Here is a 13,775-nt window from a genome sequence, read left to right as displayed (position 1 = left end):
GAGTGTTCTAATGTTTTAAAGAAACATGCAGGTTTTGATTTGCTTACGGTTTTCTGAAACTGACACTAAAATTAGTTTTGCAAGCTATGTTGGAATTGCAAAATTTGGGATTTTAAAGGATTTTCTGGGAGTAGAAAACAAACAATATTGCTTCCTGAAGACTTGTTCACTCTTCCACGTTTAATAGTGTTCTTTTCTGCAGTGATGTAACACGTAATTCTCTTTATGCTTCTCGTTCACATCACAGTGGTAGAGTGCAGCACACTTTTTAGATTTGATATACTGGGTATTTTCTACACCAAAACACACCATCATACACATTGCTGTGTTTTCTTCGACAGCAAAATGTTACTACATGGAAAGCCACCCTGCTGTTACCCAGCAAATAATTATCCTAGTTGAGGATATGCACATTTTGGTGACTTTTCTTCCATTAGAAAACGATAAATAAATGATAAATAACAAGCAGATTTAATGAATGAAACCGCTTCCAGACAGGAGCTTAAATTAATTTTGTTGGATGTGAAACACAATTTATTTAGCAATTTTTTTTTTGCACCGAGTTTTGTTGTGAATTGAATTTTTCCAAGCAGAGAAATGCAATCCCAGATATTCAAACAAAACAGAGACACAAAACATTAAGTGTACTTTTGAATTTTCAACAGGATTTGATTCTGAAACCCGTATTTTAATTTGTAAAAAATACAAGAAATATAACACACTGTACTGTTAATCTGCTCTATTTTTGGACCAATCATTACTGCTGTTGTCCATGATGAACTTTAAGCTGTCTCCATTTCCACTAACCCCCCTTTACAGATGCAGTGCTGGGGTGGGATGTCATGCACAGTGGTTACAATTCTTTTCTGAAAGACACCAACAAATGGCTTCCAGGGAAGGAATATAATTCCATTTATTATTATACAAGCTACTTCCAACAAACACGTGTAAACTGTTGTACTCTTTAACAATATTAGTAAAATAATGTTTAAAATAACACAAAAGACTATGTGATAACATACACAACAAACATTTTAATTGGACTATTAGGACTCATAACACTGATTATATAAGTAACTGGTAATGTATAGTAAATTAAAGTGAAGCCAGATAGCAAAAGATGAAGCTAGCAAATTTAACAATTTCTTAATAAAATTATTTTCTGCACGAGATCGGGTGAGCAGCAGCAGCAGCACAATTCTGTTGTTTTCCTTGCAGTAAATGATCACGGGGAGCACAGTGCTAAGCACACACTCAGTAACCAAGTTATGTCACAGATCAGACGGGAATACAATAATGTCAAGGAGGCCTGCAGCCATTCAAGAGAGACCCAAACCACCTGCTGCTACATGAGCAGTGAACAAAGCTTAAATTGTACAGATCTTTATGAATTCACCCTGCAAACACTACTGTAAAAACTGTATGTGAAAGTTCAAATATAAAAGTCAATTTAAAATTAGCTAGAAAAAAATGAGAAAGAGCTAAAAAATCAGCACCATTCCATGTTTTTGAGAGGAAGGTGCCTGAAGAAGCCTATTCCATAGCATTTTCTGCACTTCACAGAACTTAATAACAATAATGAGGTATACTGCACTTTACATTTGCCATATTCTTTGGACCAGCACAAATATTAAACTTCAAAACATAACTTTGTCTCCTTTTTTAAAATTTGAATGTAAGTAAATTATATTTTGCAACTTTAACAAATTTGCAATATACCTACTGGTATATTTCTCGATAACATTTAGGCTAAAACTAAATCCACCCATCCCATGACATTTCAGTACAGGATCATCTGGTGTTGGTGCCTATTCTGTTGGCACTGGGCACAAGGTGGGAACCAACTCTGGGCAGGAGACCATTTAAACAGTAAACCCTACATTAGTATCTTTTTAAAAAAAATAGTTTATTCATAATAATCATCATAATTCCACATGTAATTCCTATTCCTTTGACACGTACACACATACCTAACTATGTCTTGTCAGGTTTTTATATTCTAAGTTCTGGGGTATGTTGCTTTGAACTCCTCACAGTTAATAACGGATTTGCTTTTTGGCCTGTTCTACAAGTTGCTAAACACAAGATTTCAATTTTATCATAGCCTGGATCAAACATTTTTAAATGGCGTGTTAAGTCCTGACAAGAACAAGCACAATTGTTTGTGTGATGTGACAGTATATCATTGAGAAGTCTTGACAATTATCTCACATTGTTATGAGTAATTAATTGAAAATCTAGATAATCATAAAGAGTTTACAAACCTTTCCATGCAAAAATGGTCAAGAAATTTAGTTTTTGTTCAATCAAACATTAGAATGACCAGGATACATGATCTGAATTATGTTGACTGTGGTATGAGGCAGATGTGCTGTTTAAGCCATCTTAGAAACAGATGCTATTCTTGGATTTTCAAACACTTGAGTTTCCAGAGTTTACAAAGAATGGTGTGATGAACAAAACTTCCAGTGAAATTCTGTGGAATTTTAATGAGTTCAGAAGAGAATGGCCAGACTTGTTCAAGCTAAAAGGAAACCAACAAGTTCTAAAATAGCATCTCTTTAAATTTGTTGTGTGCGGTATGACTGAAGTAGGCCATCAAGCAGATGAGCCACAGCAGCAGAAGATCATGCCTGTCCTGCTCCTTTCAGATATGGCAACAGTGAAAGAAATCGCAAAAACTGGACAATTGCAGATTGGGAAAATGTTGACTGGTGTTAACTAATCTGATTTCTTTTAAGAAATGCACATAAGCAGGATATCATAATTTGACGTAAACTGCATGAATCCATAAATCACTCCTGTGTGAACAGCAAAGGTCTGTTGTAGTAGTAGTAGTGTAATGGCATGGAAGTTGTTTTCCTGGCATACATTACGTCATTTAATCCTACAGGAGTGTCAGTTGAAAGCACTGCTGCCTACAATTAGCATGCATTTAAAGCCACATTCAAACTTTTTTTTCTTTTTTTAATGAATACTTTTAGCACAGGGCAGCACAGTGACGCAGTGGTAGCGCTGCTGCCTTGCAATAAGGAGACCTGGGTTCGCTGTCCGGATCCTTCCTGCGTGGAGTTTGCATGTTCTCCCCATGTCTGCGTGGGTTTCCTCCGGGTGCTCCGGTTTCCTCCAACAGACCACAGACGTGCAGTTTAGGTGGATTGGCAATTCTAAATTGTCCTTAGTGTGTAATTGGTGTGTGTGTGTGTGTGTGTGCCCTGTGGTGAGCTAGAACCCTGCCCGGGATTTGTTCCTGCCTTGCGCCCTGTGCTGGCTGGGATTGGCTCCAGCAGACCCCCGTGACGCTGTGTTAGGATATAGCGGGTTGGACAATGACTGACTGATGACTGACTTTTAACACAATAGTTATCAAGCAGAATGAACATGTGGCTGAAAAATCTGCAGAAACTATGTGATGCTTTCTAATCCATGTGGACTTAGGAACATACATTTCCATCACTTTGTTGAATCCGTTCTGGACTCAAATGGTGTTACTTGCCAAATATCAAGTCCAACTAATATTGTGATACCTGTGCATTCTGGCAACACAAATATTAGAAGACACCACTAATACATTAAATGTCCAGTTTGTCAGGAAGGTGCTGTTGATTAACTTGTTAATTAAGTTATTAGGTTTATATCTCCATTTCGTTATCACTTTTCAAAACAGTGATATAGACTTAATTAGCATTTGATTTCTGATATATTTCTAAGCTTTCTTTTAGTACTTTGATTTTTATTGTTCAGTGTGTTTTTCCAATGGGCCGTACTGTTTTGTGGTCACAAACATGGCACTTTACACCATACAAGAATGAACAGCGAAGTGCCGAAACATTGACTCAATAAAACAAAGACCAGCACTCAAACAAATGAAACAGAAAAAGGGTTTAAGGTTTTCGCTCAGGTTTCATTCCATAGCTTTGGTTCTGGTTTCATACTAGGGCTGTGAAGACACGTTAACAACAAATCTGAAGTACAGACCCAACTCTGCTAATGTTCTCATTTATTCAAATCATTTTCAAATCTCTGCCATAACGTCTTTCCTTCGGACATTCAGCTCACCCTGCCAAACAATGCTATAGGTGTGTTAGGATGTTGTACATTAATGAAATTCCTGATATAATTAGAAGGCAAGTAGCTAACCTATCCTAAAAGATTTATTCTTAGTCAACTTTTGAACAATTCTTATCCTTGTGGGTTACTAAATGAAATGTCCATTGATTACAATCGCCTCAGCAACAGGTCTTAGTCAACACAAGCACTTTGCTGCCCGTTTAAAGAAAGTGCAGTTATTTTCCTTTTTAAATGACTCATTGCTACTGTAGTGTGAGAAAAAACAAAATGACAGTAGAAAGAAACTCACTTGATTATGTGACTTTATTGCTTTGACCGATTTCTGTGTTTTTGGGTAAGGGGGAAGTTGCTATTTTCTAATAATAGTACAGTATTGCTTTCTAAGTATAGTTTCAAGAAGTTTATTAACTGAAAAAAAATCGTTTAAATTATCATGTAGCTGTCTTAATGTGAATAGAAAAAGTAAAAAACGTAAAGAAACAATTAACGGCTGAAGCTCACATTTATAAAATCCCTAGGTATGCCAAAGGAAGTCTGGACTACTGAGTACATTTTTTCCTAATATTGGGCCAAGAACAACGTACTTGCTGTTAGACAATAAGAGCTTTCTTTGGCCAAAGAAAGTTTTACCAATTATTTACCTGATTTGGAGGTCCAGAATGATCTGCCTTTTGTCCACATTTTCAGTGTATACTTTCACGCCATCTATTCTGAGTGGCTAAAATCATAAAAAGAGATACAAAAATAATTAAGAAAAAAATTAAACACAAAAATAAAGCAAATAAAACAATCAAATGCATTATGTTGACCCTATAGCAAATAGTGTTAGGGTAACTTCCAACACTCCTCCCTTTAAGCTCCATCAGTGCTCAAAACCAAACCAGAACCCTTCAATTGTCCAACTTTATGTTGGTCAGATGATCAGAATTGAAAGACACACCTTACGTGATCGACCACAAGTCAGGCTAAAACAGGACATTATTTTACTTTCTTTTACTAAATCCAGAAATCAAAAATCTGAAAATACTCAGAAGGATGGACAAGTGAACAGGTGAAGATATGCAACTGAAATTAATTCAGCTGTCTCACATTCACGCCCTGATCTCATGAAGACATATTCTGTGCAGTTTCAGCATGTGTGTTTCATATCATGAAGGGAAAAAGCTGACAATTCTGGGAGGATCATCACTCCTGTAAAAGTCATCTGGGTTTGTTCCTCCCTCTCTCTCTTACTGGATGATGTTTTCAGATGTATACACTGGCTGTTTTAATCCAATAATAATAATAATAATAATAATGTACAGAATGGGAACAGTCAAACATTGAAAAGACAACAGCATTTGTCAGGTTTGTAACTGTGATGTTTACTCCATTAGACAGTTATAGCTCTCAAAGTGTAAGGTGTTTTGTACTTTTGATTTATTGGTTTTGTCAATCTTGTCATTTCTGCCTCCCCACCCAGCTCCATCTGTTCTGCATTTACATTTTGTATGTTGTTGGTAGTTATACTCAAGTCCCTTTCCACCCTTCAGCTCTGGCCTTACTAGTGTTTTACTGTACATTCCACCTGACTGCCTCAGCTCCTTACTGATGCGTGGCGTTGCCCCGTTTTTGTTGTTTGGCTCTCCTTTATGGGCTCCCCTTGTTTGTCATGTTGGGGTCCTTGAGTGGCTCTATTCCCCTAAAAAAATCCTCAAAAACGACTGTTAGCTTCATTCAGTTTATATCGGTAACCCAAGAGAAACGTTACACATTTATTAATGTAGTATAGATGATATTTTAAATCTTCAAATATTGTAACTAGTGCTATAAACAAAAAAACAAACAGAATGTGACTTTGTGAACTATAAAAACTGACAGTGCTAGTTTCAGACAGTGCATAAACTTGTATTTACACTCGATTCTCTTCTTTGTCAGCTCATCGTCTGCATTGGGTCAGACAGACATTTGGTCACCAAGACAGACTTGGTCTTATCCTCCATAGATGGAGAAATGTCAAAGAGAGAAAATGCCTTTGCAAGCCACTTATTATTGTACTCTGATGCCCCAGACTCGCCCATTTAACAGCTCAAACACGCCACCATCCCTCAAGTCCAGTTCTGATTTTTTCCCATAGAATCAATGCTGGAGTACCTGTGATTTCCATATCCGTGGGGTTTTTCAGGAATGTAACCCCAGTGGATAATGAAATCTAATTGTGGATACTTAGACAATTGTTTTAACATTTACATTGTGGGAAAAGAATATTAAAAATATTGCCCAGAGGGGACTGGGCGGTCTCATGGTCTGGAATCCCTGCAGATTGTATTTTTTTCTCCAGCCGTCTGGAGTTTTTTTTTTTGTTTTTTCTGTCTTCCCTGGCCATCGGACCTTACATATTCTATGTTAACTAATGTTGACTTATTTTATTTTCTTACTGTGTCTCACTTTGAGCTACATTTTTTTGTATGAAAATGTGCTATATAAATAAATGTTGTTGTTGTTGTAAAAACAATGTTATCAACATATATCCTAAATATTATTGCCTGACACACCCTGTCCTCTCTTTAAGTTTCTTGGTATTTTTTTGGTTTTGGATGCTTTGGTCTTCTTGGACTTTGGCTATTGCCTTTTGGCTTAGACGTTTGGTAGGTGTATTTGGTTTAGTCATTTTGGATTCCCTTTTGCTTTTTTTGTATTTAACATTTTAATTATTTACTTTTGTTACTACTGTATTTTTATTTAATGTTTGTTTTGCAGTTTTTGTGTATTTTTGAATTTGTTTAGAAATTGTGGGGTTCCTCTAGTTTTGTAACATATTTTTGAATTCTAGAAAATGTTCTGGTTACTTTTGAACACTGTACTTTTTTGATTTAATAAAGTAAATGAAATAATTTAAATATATCATTCAAGTTGATGTAATTTTAAGAGTTTTTAATACTTTCTTGTAAGTATTCAGTCCTTTTTGAATTTCTTAGGTCAAAATCATAACAAAGCATTTCATGAGATCTATAAAGACAACAAGAACGTTCAATATGCTCAATTCTCTATACACGGTTACGTTGTGGGCTCTGAGTTGAGCAAAATAAATTAATAAATAGCTCTTTACAAAAGCATGCTTTATTCTTAAAGTATCAGAAAGATTTAGAGTCTTTGAGCAAAAAATATAACAAAAGTAATATAACTTGATTTCTCTCAGACTTCACAAACTTCAAAGGCATCTTCTTAGATTCTATGTTCAGGACAAATGCCCCATAGCCGAGGAAAGTCGATTGCATTAGTGAGACAAGCACATTTAAAGATTTTTATTACAGTAAAATCTGAGAGTTGTCAAGGCAATTAGCAAGCAGAAAGGTTCTGTATCTCTCTGAGTAGTGTTTAAACTAAATCCTGCCTACAAAGGAAAAGCACAGCATTTTCCACCCTATACAGTATGTATTTATATAAAATTGAAAGGTGAATCTTACAGTAAATCCAATCCTAAACATCCGGTAGACCTGAGAGGTTCTTATGTATTAATAAAGGATTGTCAAGAAAAAAACCTGACAATATTTTTTAAAAAGTTACTTAGATAACATTTAGAATATGTAAAATGTAAAACTATAGCTTAACAGTTCCGGGTAACTTGCTTGTTTTCTTTATAAACCGTTACATTACTACCTGCATTTTTGTGGGGTGTGAAAGACATGTCAAGCAGCACAGCCCTAAACAAGCAAAAAGCCCTCCAGAAATCACATAAATCCAAAGCACAACAGGGATGTTCACAAGCTACATGATATTGTAATTGCCAAAAAAATAATCAATGAGAGATCAGTTCACCTCTCTACCCAGCCATGGCACAGAGTCATCCAAATTCACACCTATTTAAAATGCCACAGACAATAGAAAGAAAAAAGTGGGGTGGGTGCACATTGACTGTTGGCAGAGCCAAGGGTCAAATGGTGGAAGTTGAAAAAGGAAGACTGCAAGGTTGAGTTTATGGAGGAGGTGAGACAGGCACTGAGTGGCAGTGAAGAGTTACCAGACAACTGGGAAACTACAGCAGATGTAGTAAGGGTAACAGCAAGAAGGGTGCTTGGTGTGACATCTGGAAAGAGGAAGGAGGAAAAGGAAACCTGGTGGTGGAATGAGGAAATACAGGAGAGTATACAGAGGAAGAGGATGGCAAAGAAGAAGTGGGATAGTCAGAGTGATGCAGAAAGTAGACAAGAGTACAAGGAGATAAGGTGGAAAATGAAGAGAGAGGTGGTGAAGGCTAAAGAAAAGTTGTATGATGAGTTGTATGAAAGGTTGGACATTAAGAAGGGAGAAAAGGACATGTACCGATTGGCTAGACAGAATGACCAAGCTGGGAAAGATGTGCAGCAGGTTAGGGTGATAAAGGATAAAGATGGGAACATACTCACAAGCGAGGAGAGTGTGTTGAGCAGATGGAAAGAGTACTTTGAGTGGCTGATGAATGAAGAGAACGAGAGAGAGAGAAGACGTTGGATGATGTGGAGATAGTGAACCAGGAAGTGCAACGGATTACCAAGGAGGAAGTAAGGACAGCTATGAAGAGGATAAAAAATGGAAAGGCCGTTGGTTCAGATGACATACCTATGGAATCATGACGGTGTTTAGGAGAGATGGCAGTGGAGTTTTTAACCACATTGTTCAATGAAATCTTGGAAATTGACAGGATGCCTGAGGACTGAAGGAGAAGTGTACTGGTGCCGATATTTAAGAATAAGGGGGATGTGCAGGACTGTAATAACTACAGGAGGATAAAATTGATGAGCCACAGCATGAAGGTATGGGAAAGAGTAGTGGAAGTTAGGTTAAGAAGTGAGGTGATGATTAGTGAGCAGCAGTATGGTTTCATGCCAAGAAAGAGCACCACAGATGCAATGTTTGCTCTAAGGATGTTGATGGAGAAGTTTAGAGAAGGCCAGAAGGAGTTGCATTGCGTCTTTGTGGACCTGGAGAAAGCATATGACAGGGTGCCTCGAGTGGAGCTGTGGCATTGTATGAGGAAGTCGGGAGTGGCAGATAAGTACGTAAAAGTTTACAGGATATTTACAAGGGAAGTGTGACCATGGCGAGGTCTGTGGTAGGAGCGACAGATGCATTCAACGTAGAGGTGGAATTACATCAGAGATCAGCTCTGAGCCCTTTCTTATTTTCAATGGTGATGGACAGGTTGACAGATGAGATTAGACAGGAGTCCCCGTGGACTATGATGTTTGCTGATGACACTGATCTGTAGTGATAGTAGGGAGCAGGTCGAGGAAACCCTGGAGAGGTGGAGATATGCTCTAGAGAGGAGAAGAATGAAGGTCAGTAGGAACAAGACAGAATACATGTGTGTAAATGAGGGGGAGGTCAGTGGAATGGTGAGGATGCAGGGAGTAGAGTTGGCGAAGATCGATGGGTGTAAATACTTGGGATCAACAGTACAGAGTAATGGGGATTGTGGAAGAGAGGTGAAAAAGAGAGTGCAGGCAGGGTGGAATGGGTGGAGAAGAGTGTCAGGAGTAATTTGTGACAGACGGTTATCAGCAAGAGTAATAGGAAAGGTCTACACGATGGTAGTGAAACCAGCTATGTTATATGGGTTGGAGACAGTGGCACTGACCAGAAAGCAGGAGACAGAGCTGGAGGTGGCAGAGTTAAAGATGCTAAGATTTGCATTGGGTTTGACAAGGATGGATAGGATTAGAAATTAGTACATTAAAGGGTCAGCTCAAGTTGGACGGTTGGGAGACAAAGTCAGAGAAACGAGATTGTGTTGGTTTGGACACGTGCAGAGAAGAGATGCTGGATATATTGGGAGAAGGATGCTAAGGATAGAGCTGCCAGGCAAGAGAAAAAGAGGAAGGCTTAAGCAAAGGTTTATGGATGTGGTGAGAGAGGCCATGCAGGTGATGGGTGTAACAGAACAAGATGCAGAGGGACAGGAAGATATGGAAGAAGATGATCCGCTGTGGCAACCCCTAACGGGACCAGCCGAAAAAAGAAGAAGTGATTACAAAAGAGTGCATTGGCAGCATGAACGGATAATACAGCAGAGTCAGGATCACTGGAGGATTAAAAATAAAATCTAATTACAGGTATAGCCAATAAAAACTGTAATCTGAATGTGACTGATGATGGAGCTTCATTAACTGACCCAGGGAATATTCCAGATGGTAGGGTAGCACAGCTATTCTAAAATCTGAGTAAACATTTGTTTTGTTTTGTATTTAAATTCTGGACATATTTTTACGTAGCAAAGTACATAACAATATAAAGAGTTTAAGGTAATATTTCAGTCACACTTAAAAACAGTGCCGTGAAAAAGTGATTGCCCCTTCATGATTTCTTCTATTTTTGCTTATTCATAACACATGGCTGTATGACTGCCAAACAAATTTAGTATAATACAAAGACAACTCAAGTATACACAATAGAGTTTTTAAATGATTATTTGATTTAATGAAGGAAAAAACTTCATCAACACCCATATCACCCATGTGAAAAAATAACTGCCTCCATAGTCACTCAATCAACCAATAAACCAAATTTAAATGATAACAGGCTCAATTAGACTAGACACACCCAAAGCTTGATTGTTGAATCTCACCAACACTTAAATAAGACCTTTCCAGTAATGTGAAGTTGACTCAAAGGTCTTAACAAGCAGCACTGCATGCCTTGATTAAAAGAAAACCTGACAAAAGAAAGTTACTGAAATATATCAGGGTTACAAAGCAATCTCAAAAATGTCGGGACTCCAGTGAACCAACATAAGCGTCATCATCTCAAAATGCAGAAAACTTGTTACAGAGGTAAATGTGTGCAGGAGTGGCCATCCTAGCCCAATTACTCCAAGAGCTTTGAAAACTCTTTTGGGAAGTCATGGAAGAACCCAGATGAATATCTAAGGAACTGTAGGCTTTTTTCATTCAGGAATCCACTATTAGAAAGACACTAATGGTTTCCTTGGGAGAGTTGCAAGGTAAAAAACACTGCTAACCAGTGGCTCCCGTTACATCTGACATAAAGGTAACATAAGCTTTTCCATTTTCTGTCAGAAATGTCAAACAAGGTGGTGGCAGTGTGATGGTGTGAGGATGCTTTGCTGCTTCAAAGTCTGGGTGACTCGCTGTAACTGAAGGAACTATGAATGCAGCTCTCAACCAGAAAATGATATACGATTGATATATTTAAGTAACTTTCTTTCTGCGGTCTTCTGGAATTTCTTTTGATTGAGGGATGTTGTGCTGTTTGTTGAGACCTTTTAGCCAATTCACATTGATGGAAAGGTTCTATTTAAGTAATGTTCAGGTAGGTTCAGTTAAGCAGGTAGCAACCAAGCATGGGCACGTCTAATCTAATTTAACTGATTATTTAAATATGGTTCACTGACTCACTGAATGACTAAGGGTAAAATTCCCTTTTCATATGATTGATGTACTCTAAGTTAATGAACATTTTTCCTTTAATAAATCAAATTATAATTTAGAAACTGTGCATTGTTGTTACTCAAGATTGTCATTTATATTACACTAAGATTGTTTGGGAATCAGAATCAATCAGGTCTAATGAAAAGCAAAAAAAGAGGAAATAAGGAAGGGGTCAAATACATTTTCATGGTAGTGTATCACTCAATGGTAGTCAGATCTTCGTCTGGTTGTTTATGTGACCCCTCTGTGGTTATCACCGTAATAAATAAGGTTAATGTTAAGCAAAACACATGAGCACTGCAGCCCTGAACCTTGCTGCTCCTTGACATGAGTACTCATATACTAGTGAACCAAATGCTTCTAACAAAAGATAATTAGACAAATTCAGATTTGCCTTACAAACCTGGCTCCACGGTAAACAGATTTCATGCTGGTGTTCTACTTGATTACATCTAAAAACAAAAAATACTGTACTTGATGCTTGAAACCCTGCCCTACAAATCTCAAACACAGGGAGAAAATATTAAAAATGTATAATGGAAAACTCAACCATTTAAAATAACTGCACATAGGCATCTTGTAATATATATATATATATATATATATATATATATATATATATATATATATATATATATATATATATATATATACAGTGGAACCTCGGTTTACGAGTGTTTTGCAAGACGAGCAAAAATTTTTAATAAATTTTGACTTGATAAACGAGCGATGTCTTACAATACAAGTAGTATGGATACACTTTGTCTGCTGAGCGTCATGTGATCACAACTGAGCTGATGGTTCTTCTCTCTCTCGCCCAGCGCGTCTCTCTCTCTCTCTCCTTATCTCGCTTGCTCGCTTGCCCAGCCCGTCTCTCTCTCTCTCTCCTTATCTCGCTCGCCCAGCGCGTCTTTCTCTCTCTCTCTGGCAATCGTCTCCTATTCTCCGTCTGAATCTGTGTGCCTCACTCATATAGTCAACATCCATACGAGTGTATACTGTTTACTACAGCATTGTGACTGTGTGTGTGTGCGCTGTGAAGTGCGTGTCCCCATCTTGCTCCCCAAAACACGAAGCTGAGTCTCAGTACTTTAACACCAGCTTTATTCAGCTTGAAACAGCAACAGCGCTGTTATTTATTGTAGCGGGATCTTTATAATGTTCCTTGTATGACCCATTGACGACAGGCGCTTATAGCATGTCTGCGACCTTTTTGGATGCTCTTATACGGCGAACTGCTACAGCGCTGGGAAACTGCGATTGCTTTGGGACGCTCTTCTGCGTGTCGTCCCGTTGGGTGGAATCCCACATGAGTTTAGAAACTCACCCCAGCCATGATTCTTTTTAAAGGTAAAGTGAAGGTTAATTTGTATTATGTATTTTACTTTTACTTTATATTTTGTATTAATCATTTTTATATGAATAGTTTTAGGTTGTGGAACGAATCATCTGAGTTTCCATTATTTCTTATGGGGAAATTCGCTTTGATATACGAGTGCTTTGGATTGCCAGTACGTTTCTGGAACGAATTATGCTCGCAAACCGAGGTTCCACTGTATATATATATATATATATATATATATATATATATAAAATGCTAATGTCTCAGTTCAGTTCTACTTTATTAGTACCATGGGTAAAACTGTGTTGCAGTACAAGAGATTGGCTGTCCAATTAACAACAAATGAAAAACACACACACACACATTGAATTCCATTGAAATACAATTAAAACACATGTTAAAATAAAAGGTTTCATGAAAAACACAAAATAATAAAAAAAATATATATATAAATATATATAAATCCTGAATCCAAGATTTATTGAGATGTATGATTGGTGCTGGAACAAAGCTATTTTTATATATTTTTGTTCTGCTTTTGGAAACAGTAAACCTTTTTCCAGAGGGAAGTAACTTAAAAGATGGGAGACATTACTTAAGATAGAACTTGTCATGCACTTTAACTGCCTAGAGTACAGAAATGAGGAGCTGAGTTGTGATTCCCCAATGAGCCTACTTGACCATTTAACAATTTGATCCATTTTACTTCTACGTATGTTTAAAACAAAGACTTCCAAACCCAGATACCAGAGAAAAAGATAAAACAGATTCAATAAAAGCATGGTAAAATAGTCTTAATAGGGTTTTATCAATCTGGAAACATAACAATTTCCTTAAACAGAATAAATGCTGATATGCCTTTTTGCATACAGCTTCACAATTTGCCTCAAAATTTAGTTTAGAATCAATTATCGTCCTCAAATTTTTGTACGATGTCACAAGCTCTACAATTTGAC

General features: G+C 37.3%; 1 protein-coding gene across 5 annotated transcripts in view; it reads right to left on the bottom strand.

The window, feature by feature from the left end:
• The window catches only part of esyt2b (extended synaptotagmin-like protein 2b), a 267,718-nt gene that overhangs the window by 143,267 nt on the left and 110,676 nt on the right, over window positions 1-13,775 (bottom strand). For all 5 annotated transcript variants that reach the window (XM_039753605.1, XM_039753607.1, XM_039753603.1 and 2 more), the window contains exon 4: window positions 4,713-4,789. In XM_039753605.1, the coding sequence (XP_039609539.1) occupies window positions 4,713-4,789 (77 nt within the window). The remainder of the gene's footprint in view (window positions 1-4,712; window positions 4,790-13,775) is intronic.

This window comes from Polypterus senegalus, chromosome 5, assembly GCF_016835505.1.
Source record: "Polypterus senegalus isolate Bchr_013 chromosome 5, ASM1683550v1, whole genome shotgun sequence".
Taxonomy (NCBI): domain Eukaryota; kingdom Metazoa; phylum Chordata; class Cladistia; order Polypteriformes; family Polypteridae; genus Polypterus; species Polypterus senegalus.
This window is presented reverse-complemented; position numbering and strand designations above follow the sequence as displayed.